General features: G+C 42.1%; 2 protein-coding genes across 2 annotated transcripts; one reads left to right on the forward strand and one right to left on the reverse strand.

The window, feature by feature from the left end:
- Positions 1 to 3,775: 3,775 nt before the first annotated feature.
- Positions 3,776 to 5,322, forward strand: LOC138666817 (uncharacterized). The gene is made up of 2 exons (XM_069754992.1): positions 3,776 to 4,352; positions 4,792 to 5,322. Exons 1-2 carry the CDS (start codon positions 3,942 to 3,944, stop codon positions 5,320 to 5,322), a joined length of 942 nt encoding a protein of 313 aa, XP_069611093.1. The 5' UTR covers positions 3,776 to 3,941.
- A 762-nt stretch (positions 5,323 to 6,084) lies between these two features.
- LOC138665766 (uncharacterized) lies at positions 6,085 to 11,238 on the reverse strand. Its single transcript, XM_069753542.1, has 2 exons — positions 10,836 to 11,238; positions 6,085 to 7,589 (listed from the first exon to the last, which is right to left on the reverse strand). Exon 2 carries the CDS (start codon positions 7,581 to 7,583, stop codon positions 6,324 to 6,326), a length of 1,260 nt encoding a protein of 419 aa, XP_069609643.1. The 5' UTR covers positions 7,584 to 7,589; positions 10,836 to 11,238; the 3' UTR covers positions 6,085 to 6,323.
- Between the last annotated feature and the right edge of the window lie 295 nt (positions 11,239 to 11,533).

The raw sequence follows: 11,533 nt of genomic DNA on the forward strand, positions 1-11,533 counted from the left end.
ACAATACTAATGCTTTAACTCAGGAAGAGTTCAGAAATCAATACTTTGTGGAATAACCATAATTTTTAATCATAGCTTCTGGCGCCAGAAGCAGTGTGAAAGACTGGTGGAAAGCATGCCAAGATGCATGAAAGCTGTGATGAAGAGAAAAATCAGACAGGTCGAATATTTTGCAGCGGTCAATTAATTTTTGCCAGAGCTGTTTATACCAAAGTTCCTTCATTTTTTAGCAATCCATCAAAATGAAATTTGCCATAGCTCCCTCCTTTCTGCTGGCTTTTTGCAGTCCATGTAATTACGTAAGAGCAAAGTAAAAGCTGAATTGATTGGTAAACTAAACAGATTTAAATAATCAAATAAGATAATCATCAGCCAGCAATACCGCATTTGCTGTCTGCGGGGATTAAGTTTTCATCTATATTACATTTTATCAAAAAAGACTCAAGGCCTAGGTACGTGGCACTTCCACTATAAACTCATCCCATATATAACCAAGGAAGTCAAACGCCAAATATATAAGAAAATAGATAATTTTTATTTCAAAATAACTAAACAAGACATTTAAAATACATATAAGGAGGGAACACACCACAAAGTAAACTGCAACACATACATATGTACCAAAAAAATATAAAATATAAGCGCCTTTTTGAAAGAACCACTTGTAACAATGTATAATATACTGGCCCAATTGTATATAAGTCTGGGTGGGGACTCAATTCCACGGTGTGCCACCCCTAAGCCAGATGCTCACAACATACATGAATAGCACCCATTGCCTATAGCCTGCCAGTGCGTCCAATAGAATATATGCTATAAATAAGCTATTATAAAGTGCCTCCTACATTATGTTCCAGTAAAGTGCAATAAGTGCTTCCTACATAGGTGGCCTCATATGTGCATAATGTTATGCTTCCAGTAAGCAAAGATAGGCATAGACAATATATAAGGTGCAAGTAACGGCTAAAGGTGCCAAATGGTACATAACCTGTGTCAGCAGTACGACCCCAACGCGCGTTTCGCGATAGCTTCTTCCAGGGGGATTGTCGTGTCACGCGAAGCTATCGCGAAACGCGCGTTGGGGTCGTACTGCTGACACAGGTTATGTACCATTTGGCACCTTTAGCCGTTACTTGCACCTTATATATTGTCTATGCCTATCTTTGCTTACTGGAAGCATAACATTATGCACATATGAGGCCACCTATGTAGGAAGCACTTATTGCACTTTACTGGAACATAATGTAGGAGGCACTTTATAATAGCTTATTTATAGCATATATTCTATTGGACGCACTGGCAGGCTATAGGCAATGGGTGCTATTCATGTATGTTGTGAGCATCTGGCTTAGGGGTGGCACACCGTGGAATTGAGTCCCCACCCAGACTTATATACAATTGGGCCAGTATATTATACATTGTTACAAGTGGTTCTTTCAAAAAGGCGCTTATATTTTATATTTTTTTGGTACATATGTATGTGTTGCAGTTTACTTTGTGGTGTGTTCCCTCCTTATATGTATTTTAAATGTCTTGTTTAGTTATTTTGAAATAAAAATTATCTATTTTCTTATATATTTGGCGTTTGACTTCCTTGGTTATATATGGGATGAGTATATTACATTTTAGCAGATAAATTACTTGTAAATTAATTTCAGGCAGATTTTGCATGAGGAAATGAACATATTCTTAAATATTACTAATATGGATAACAATCTTGCACGGTGATCAATTATTCTGTAGAATAAAAAGTAGCTAAAAAGTTTTGATTCATTTGGCATGCTAATAACAAAAAACACCAAAAAAAAAACAAATGCAGATAATGAACTCCCTGTCTCCCATAGGGAAGCAAACCACTTAAAAAGTGTATATAAAGTGAAACAATGCATGCACATTTGCTGCTTTCTCCATTGGACTTTTGCAAATATATATTTAATGAATGTAAAAAAGTTTAAGAAAATTATATATTTTGTAGAATGCAATTGGCTTTTGTACTATTGTCTAATTTTCCTCATGTATCTTTTTAAGTCAGTTTCATTAGTGCATGAAACGGTGCCCATATTTTATGCTGTCATCTCGCCCGAGGTAAGTATAGTATTAGCTTTCAGGATTAGATTAAATGGTAACTGGTTGAAAGCTCCAGAGATTACTGGTTTGTGTTGGCATTGTACAATGTATTTTACAAATATTAGATTCTTGTCGAACTCGTAGGAGTTCTAAGAGCTTTCCTAATAAATCTTTCTTCAATGTAGCTCTATGGTTATCTTCCTAAAGTGTTTCAAAAACATTTTCTCCAAAGTGGTCAGTATTTTTTTCATATCACTGAACAATCACAAAGCACTGGCATTATCTAACAGGTAAAACGATGTGTTAATGTAAAGGTACCGTCACACTAGACGATTTTACAACGAGAACGACAACGATCTGTGACGTAACAGCGTCCTCGTTAGCGATATCGTTGTGTTTGACACGCAGCAGCGATCTGGATCCCGCTGTGATGTCGCTAGTCGGCGCTGAAAGTTCAGAACTTTATTTTGTCGTTCGATTGGCGTGTATCGTTGTGTTTGACACCAAAAGCAACGACGCCAGCAACGATCATAGGGGCCGTCGCAGCGTCTTGCTCTAGCCAGGTAGGCGTTGTACATTAAAAAGGAGACGCCTTTACAATACATTGCAGTGACGCCCGTAATAGATTTAAATTTTAAACGTTTTCTTGGAAAATATCAATTTACCACGATCACATAAACTTCCCATACTATGATAGCCTAGGTCCAATACATATCGCCTGATTAATACAATATATTAATATATATTAATATATTAATATTAAAATATGCAATTACAAAGGATAGGGGACCGCCAAGTGATAAAGTATTACCTAAAATAAAAAAAAGGATACGCTATTACAAAAGGTGACTCCCTCTGTCCTGATAAAGCCTGGGAGGTGGTGTGTACATTCCATAAAAGAGGTCTTTACAATACATAACAATTACAAAAGGAGACGCCTTTACATTACATTATAACATTAAAAAAGTGACCTCAGGACATGACTTTACAAAGGAGATGCCATTGTGTCGCAATAGTCTGTGATGTGGTGTCTACATTATAAATAAAGGGGGTCTTTATAATACATTACAATGACAAAGGGGAGGACATAATGACATTAAAAAAGGTGACGCCATAACATGACTTTACAAAAGGAGATGCCATCTGTCGCAACAGCCTACATGGGGATTACAACAGCCATTACAAAAAAAGGCTTTTACTTTATTTAATAAAAAAAAAATGGTGACGCCATAACGTTATACAATGGAGTGGGTGTGATGTCTCCCTGTGAACTGTGATAGGCCACAGCGGGATCATCTATAGGTAGGTTCTATAGCAAGGTTCCGATATAAAAAGCTTGAGTCAACTGTTCAATCACTTGTGCGTACTTCAACTACGAGCATCTTGCAATAGGTTGGAAATCCACAACTCTGCATCGTGTTCATTCTCCATCTCGTAAGCGTTCTGGTTGGAAATCAAGATCTTTGCAGCGTCTTTGTTTTATAACCTCTCGTGAGCGTCTTGTTTAGAAATCTGGAATTCTGATCCGTATTGATTTAACATCTCGTGAGCGTCGTGGTTGTAAATCGAGACCTTTACATCGTTCTCTAGCTTCTTGTGAGCGACCTGGTTGGAGATTTTGAACTCATCAGCGTTCTTATTAAATCTTTCATGGTAATTTTTTTTTTTTTTTTAATCTGCCATTTTCAAGCCCCAAAATTGGTATTAATAATATAAAAAAAGCATACGAACCATTCCATCCCTAAAATGGTGGCTACCAAAAGGAAAGAGCGCACGGCCCATCCCATACAAGAGAAGGCTGCTCACATTAGGAAAGGCACAGGGGCCACAACTTTCTTGCTTGATGTTGCTTCATGTTTTTATTCTTTTTTTAGATGTCTGCCAATGAACAAGACTGTGTTCGGGCACTCATAGAGATGTACCGCTCCCTGCCCTGCTTGTGGAAGATAAAGTCGGCGGATTACAGCAACCGCTACAAAAAGAAAGATGCGTATGAGAAGCTGGTGGCCATCTACAAGGAGCATCATCCCACTGAGACGGTGGATGAACACATTGTGCGTAAAAAAATCCAGGCTCTCCGCACAGTCTACAAAAAAGAGTTGAACAAGGTGGAAAAGTCGCTGAAGTCTGGGGCCGGAACTGACGACGTCTATGTGCCCAAGTTGTGGTACTATGACCTGCTGGCGTTCACTCGGGACCAGGAAATTCCTCGTCCGTGCCAGACTGTCACAAGCATATGTGCACCATCGCCTGAAGAGAACCTGCCCGAGTCTCCGGACGAGCATGTAAGTACCCCCTAGCTTCCCTTCTAGTAGCATGCCGTGTGTCTTGTAGGTTTATGAGACTGCATGGTTTCCAATAATAATGATTCACATTTTTCATGTTTAATCCCCCTGTTAATAACAGTTGTCACTTCCTGTTCTGAGAAGTATGTCCAAACAGTACTCCCCCCTCCTTTAAATGCATTTTTAATAATTTCCAAAGTCTATAACATAAAGATAAATACATTAACATATTGTGTCTTCCGCACATTTGTACGTACAGTATTGCTGCCCAATGTAGTTCAGCCCAGCTCTGAAAGCTCTGTAACCCCTGTGGTTTGCTACCTAGTTCCTCATAGCTTCCCATGAACAGGAATAGAGGTGTTGGAGAGGTGGGGCTCTAGGCTGAGTTGTTTGTATGTTATTGACTTTTAATTTTTTTTTCTTTTTGCTTGAATCGCAGGTGCCTCTTCAACAGCGGGAAAGACCAGAAGGGAACGATGTCCAGTCCCATCAGTCCTCCAGAAGCCCGTGTCTCGAGGATCAGAGACGTCCACAGCGGCCATCTCGCAAAAGAAAGTCGACAGCGGGGACACCTGTGGATCTCCTGGCAATGGCTAACAACATCTTGTCCAAGCATGCGGCAACCCAGCTCTCCGCATTCCCAACCTTGGTTGAGGAACGGTTAAAAAAATTGGACGTTACCCAACGATCTCACGCAGAGCGATTGATGTTTGACGTTCTGAACGCGGCAGCCGCTGGAAAACTGAGCGACACATCTATGTTGAACATCACTGAGCGTCAGCCCAGTAGCCAGTTTTATTTGGGACCACCACAGGAGCCCATGCACAGCACTCCTGTCCGCAGACCAGGCCCACATCATTCTCAGTTCTGGACACCACCTGCACCTCCTTCTTTTGCAGACTTTTCACAAGGACCTCCTACGTCCACGGACCGGTACAGCGAGATGGGCACCTACTATCAAAATTTGTAGGGATCTTGTCTTGAAAACACTATAGACTTCAGTTTTATAACGTCCATAATCCACTCTGCCTACTGCCCTGCAGTCATTGGCCTGACGCCCGGTAATTAATCCTTGTGCCACATGAAAATGTCATGTGAAAACAAATAAAATATATATATTTTTCAAATTTGTCTCCATACTACGTGGCTCTCTGGATGGGCAAAATACTATGTGGGTGGGCAATATGCAAAGTGGACATGCATACTGTACAATACCAAATGCATTATAATCGGGATATATATATATATATATATATATATATATATATATATATATATATATATATATGTATATATATATATAGAACAGCACAATGCTCACCAATAGCGGGTGCCTAGCCCCCTGGATAGAATGGTCCAAGCATTTATCCAACATATATACAAAATAGGAAAAAGAAGGCAGCACTCCCAAAGTTTCATGTGAAAAAAATATGGAGATTTCATCGACCCACATCACTGCTCGACGTTTCGGCTCCCTGAGCCTTTTTCGAGCCTTGAAAAAGGTTCAGTGAGCTGAAACGTCGCGCAGTGATGTGGGTCGATTAAATCTCCATTTTTTTTTTCACATGAAACTTTGGGAGTGCTGCCTTCTTTTTCCTATTTTGTATATATATATATATGTATATATATATATATATATATATATATATATATATATATATATATATATATATATATATACACACATACACACACACACACACACATCATGAAAGCGCTAGGGCAGAAGAGGTTGTTGATTCCCATGGTTCATATGTTTGATACAGAAGTAGAGTATTTTCATAGTTCAATATTTTAATTGGAATGGAATAAAAAGAACAAGACAATGTACATAAATCAATATATCGTTATGTTGACATTGTTACTTGACAAAGAAATTGGTTGGGTTCTAAAAAGAATGGTACACGAGAGCGGATGAACAAAAACAAATGTAATCCATAATAAATGGTAAAAGATATGCCGACAGTTGCGCTACAATTGTTGGTGCTGCCATGAGACAGCCCCTGGACCATTGAAAAAGTCACAGTATTTTTCCCTGCAATTTGTCGCGTCATCATTGTTCCTTCCGGATCCCAGACTTTCCAGGCCAGAAACCCTGTGCTCATCTAGACGCCATTCTCCCTGGGTTATATCCCCGTTTGCAGGGTCAACAGAGTCTACATACTGTGGAGGGCTGTATGCAGTGGCATCACGGCGGCGCAAAAAGTTGTGGAGGACGCAACAAGCAAGAACCACAGAGTCTATAGACGATAGTTTCATGTTCATTGCAGTGTGGAAAACACGAAATCGGTTTGCCATGATTCCAAACGCATTCTCCACAACGCGTCTAGCTCTCGAAAGCCGGTAATTAAATATGCGCCGCTCAGGTGTCAGAGTTTTCTGGGAGAATGGCTTCAAAAGGTTGGGATGCAGTGGGAACGCCTCATCTCCGACAAACACAAAGTTCATGTTTTCAGTAGTGTCACTGTTGGGAGGCAAGGCCAGTTTGTTTTCTTTCAAGCGGTCCCCAAAATCGGTTAGCTCCAAAACTCCGCCATCAGATAATCTCCCGTTAATCCCTACAGACACACTTACAAATTCGTAGTTCGCATTAACGAGGGCCATCAGAATTACGCTGAAATAACCCTTATAGTTATAATAAAAGGAGCCGGAGTGTGGTGGTTGGGTGATGCGGACATGTTTCCCATCCAAGGCACCCCCGCAATTAGGGAACTGCCATTGCTCATGAAATCCCCTTGAAATCTCTTTCCAATCATCCGGGGTCTCCGGGAAAGGCATGTAATTTTGGTGTAAAGCAGAGATAATTGCTTTACATGTCTCCGGAATTATGACGCTGAGTAGGGTTCGGGAAATCGCAGCGCAGTAATGCAAGTCTTGCATAGACCTTCCAGTCGCCAGGAACCGGAGCGTAACAGCCAGTCTCTCATCCACAGGGACAGCAGCTCGCATCCTTGTATTTTGCCGCCTAATATAAGGTTCCACAGCTTCAAGTAGGAAATTAAATGAATCCTCGGACATTCTCAGGTAGTTCTTGAAATCATGCGGGTTGTTCTCCTTCAGTTCCCTGATTAGGCCCATGTGGGACAATTGATTCCTCTTCTGCAGCCACTGTCTGGTCCACATGCGGCGCTGTCGCTTTGCACGATTGTTTCGCGCTTCAGCCTCCAGCTGGTTCTGAGCTTCTAACAGCAATGCAGCCGCTACAATCGCAGGTACATCCGAAAGAGACATGGCAACCTGAAAAAGCACAATAAAAAATAATTATTACATATGATTTGCTAAAGTGACACAAGACAACCAATACTGTTAAATAGTGTTCACACATCTTTTTTTTTTTTGTTTTTTGTTATAAGGCAAAGTTCACATTAGCGTTTTGTTCGGTGCAGCCACGGCAATGCATGTGCCACTATATTTTACCTAGGGGCCTGAAATAACATGTGTTGCCCTATCGTTTTGTGAATCATGCGTCAGGACACAGAGGACGATGCATGATGTTTTTTTTCTGACCCTAAAACCATGGAAAAGTTAATGCATGGGTCACAAAAAGCGGCGTTGGGCATGTGCTCACATATCTGTTCAGCGTTGCATCTCAGACGCTGCCCTGTTCTACAGAAATGTGAACATAGGATTTAATGGAAATTTATATTTACATGTGTAATAAGCAGCGTTTAACACTACAGCCGCACCTCATTAACATCCCAAAATTACGATACAAGCTACTACAAAACTGAAAGCAAGACAATAAACGCTGTGACTTGGTAACGGGAACGCCAAAAAAAAAAAAAGGATGTCTGGAGCCGGCGTCACAAACGCGACGCTGTGCATAATCAGAGACGCTATAGCGATGCCGATCGCGCCGCAGCTAGGACCTCCTCTGGGCGTGGTTAGGCGGTGCCGTACAGCGTCTATCTTTAGAAAATGGCGGCGAGACAGCGCTGTGCTCCTCTGGGGCAGGCCGAGGTGCGTTTTTTTGTGGACAGGATGGATGCCCTCGACTATGAGGGACGGAGGAGCCGGCCTGCCCACCCAAATTTGCACAAGAATGCAGTGCTGGGCCGCATTGCAGAAATGATGGAGAGGAGGTTTAGCATCCGGCGCAGTGCGCTGCAACTGCGCAAGAAGTGGGCCGACCTGCGCTATAAGCAGCCACTCCATCTGGCACACTTGCGAGCGGAGGCAAAGCAAGGCAAGTATCAGAATGGTGGAATTGGAAGACGCACGGTACCGAGCGGGGGGAAATGGGAGACTCGTGCCCGTGGTTGCCAACTTGTCCGGGACTTACGAGGACAAAAATTTAATATTTTCTTTTCAAATTTCTATAATGTCCAAGCGCAAAAATGCGTTGTCGCGTAAAAATTGGTCAGGTCATGAATTCCATAATCTCCACCCCCCATATTTAATTTATACGGATGTCCGCAATTGTAATCCCGATTGGCCTGAAATCATTACGTGGAGGTTGGCAACCCTGCTCGCACTGCCAGTAGGGGGAAACAGGAGACGTGCACTGCCGTGAGGTGCTTCCTATGTTCTATATATGTAATTACATTTAGCTTGTCAAAATTGATTTTTACTCCTTCCCGCAAATGGCCTCTTTTTTTTTTTTTTTTTCTACAGCTCTGTACTTTTGTTGTCTAAACATGGCGATTTCTTTTTTTTTATTTTTTTGTGTAGAGAGACGCCGCCGGCACCAGAGGGCACTGGCCTCCACCACAGCGGCCAGCAGCAGGCCACAGCCTGGACCGTCACGTAAGTTATCCATCATTCATTTCAATTTTATAACTGCATATGGGACTTTACAGGGGAGCAGAAATATAGAATACATTACAGATGCTGCCGAATTTCGATAGGCTCCTAACTTTTGCTGTCAATGTTGTCTAGTTTTATTGTGATGTCTACAGCTCTGTACTTTTGTTGTCTAAACATGGCGATTTTTTTTTTTAATATTTTTGTGTAGAAAGACGCCGCCGGCACCAGAGGGCACTGACCTCCACCACAGCGGCCAGCAGCAGCCCACAAGCTGGACCGTCACGTAAGTTATCCATCATTCATTTCAGGCTCCTAACTTTTGCTGTCAATATTGTCTAGTTTTATTGTGATGTCTACAGCTCTGTACTTTTGTTGTCTAAACATGGCGATTTCTTTTTTTTTATTTTTTTGTGTAGAGAGACGCCGCCGGCACCAGAGGGCACTGGCCTCCACCACAGCGGCCAGCAGCAGCCCACAAGCTGGACCGTCACGTAAGTTATCCATCATTCATTTCAGGCTCCTAACTTTTGCTGTCAATATTGTCTAGTTTTATTGTGATGTCTACAGCTCTGTACTTTTGTTGTCTAAACATGGTGTTTCTTTAATTTTTGTGTAGAGAGACGCCGCCGGCTACAGAGGGTACTATCCTCCCCCACATCTTCCAGCAGCAGCAGCAGCAGCCCACAAGCTGGACCGTCACGTAAGTTATCCATCATTCATTTCAAAATTATAACGGCATATGGGACATAAGAGGTGAGCTGAAATATTGTATACATTACAGATGCAGTAACCCCACCGCAGTCCACTACTCCGCCCTTCCGCTACCCATCTTCCTCCCCCGGCTCGGCATCATTCTCCCCAGAGGCGAGCATTCGTAAGTGACGATAAACTGCGAGCGGTTCCCCACAGCGAGTTCAATTGTTAAACAGATATGATTTTGATTACTTTTAGCTCCGGGAACTCTGGCCCGAGACAGGGGATGGGTGGTCAGCAGCTCCAGTGATGGACAACAGGCGTCCCTTCTCCGTAAGTATACAGACAGTGGGAGGGGTTATCGGTGGGATGTCACATTTGACAGCGACTAATAAAATGCAACCAATAAAAAAAAGACCTCTGGGACAGGACAAAAAAAAAAGACTTTTATTCTATCTTCTATCTACAGAACCGGACACTGTGAGAGAGCTGCTGGCCAAACAAGAGGGACTGGAGCGGACAGTAGCGCTCTTGGAGCGCACAGTAGTGCTGCTGCAGCATCAAGTGCAGCAACATGGACGCACGCTGCGACACCTTTTGGCGCGCGGGCGTTAAAAATGTTTTTTTTTTCTGTTTTTCTTGACAGATGTTAGTGTTTTGTTGAAAAAAAAAAAAAAACAGTTCAGTTTCTAAAAAAAAAAAAATTTCGTTCCTTTAAGTTGTGTGCTGTTTTATTTACTAGCGGAGCACGCCAGGGCCAGCCAAGGCAGACACAAGAGAATTAGTTAACCTTTCCATATAGTGTGTGCAAAATTGGCAGACAGCTAGTTTACCTTTCCATATGGTGTGTGCAAAATTGGCAGACAGCGCAACTGAGTTTGCAAATCGCATAGTAATGCCTCCATCTTGTGCGTCTGCTTGCCAGATGCACAAGATGGCTGCCGGAGGTGTTTTATCCATCATTACACCATATACATAGATAAACATTATTGAATAGCCATAACTATACACAAAAGAAACAAACAACTGAAAGACATTTCATACCGTTGATGAGCAAGAAAAGAAACGATGAAGACGCCTGCAGTAGAATACGTTCTAGACAGAACGTCCACGGGAGAAGAGGATCGTAGCTGGCGAAGGATCGTTCCGAACAGGACGCTGGAAAGGCAGAAGACCGTGAAGACACAGCGCTCCAACAATATGAATCAATCGCTGTAGAGTTGCGGTTTATATTCCGGGACGCCGTAACGTCACATCCTGGGTGTCTCCCTGTGCAGAAAACACACCTATCTGGCTACGTCTGCATCGTTAGATCGTTACACTCTTGCTGTGTGACACTGAGCAAACGACTAGCGAGGACGATCTGTGAGTCGCTGTTACGTCACTATATCGCTCCAGCATCGTTCGTAGGTTGGTGTGTTTGGCATCTCTGCAGCGACCTAAACAGCGACGTTCCAGCGATCTTATTTTGGTCGGATCGTTGTCGTTCTCGTTGTAAAATCGTCTAGTGTGACGGTACCTTAACTCATAAAAACAAGAAATGACGCATTGTAAATTCTTAGGGGCCTTCATCCTGAGAAACAAATTTGAACGCTTAGGTTTTTTGGAACAGTTTTTTTTTGTTTTTTGCATTTTGCTTAATTTCTCATGTTTTTGTACCTTTTCAGTTCCTTTATCTCCTTTTTCCATCAGTTTGAATAAATGTCTGAAAAAGGGCCATCGCTTTATTTATTTATCATTTG

Source organism: Ranitomeya imitator, chromosome 2, assembly GCF_032444005.1.
Source record: "Ranitomeya imitator isolate aRanImi1 chromosome 2, aRanImi1.pri, whole genome shotgun sequence".
NCBI lineage: Eukaryota > Metazoa > Chordata > Amphibia > Anura > Dendrobatidae > Ranitomeya > Ranitomeya imitator.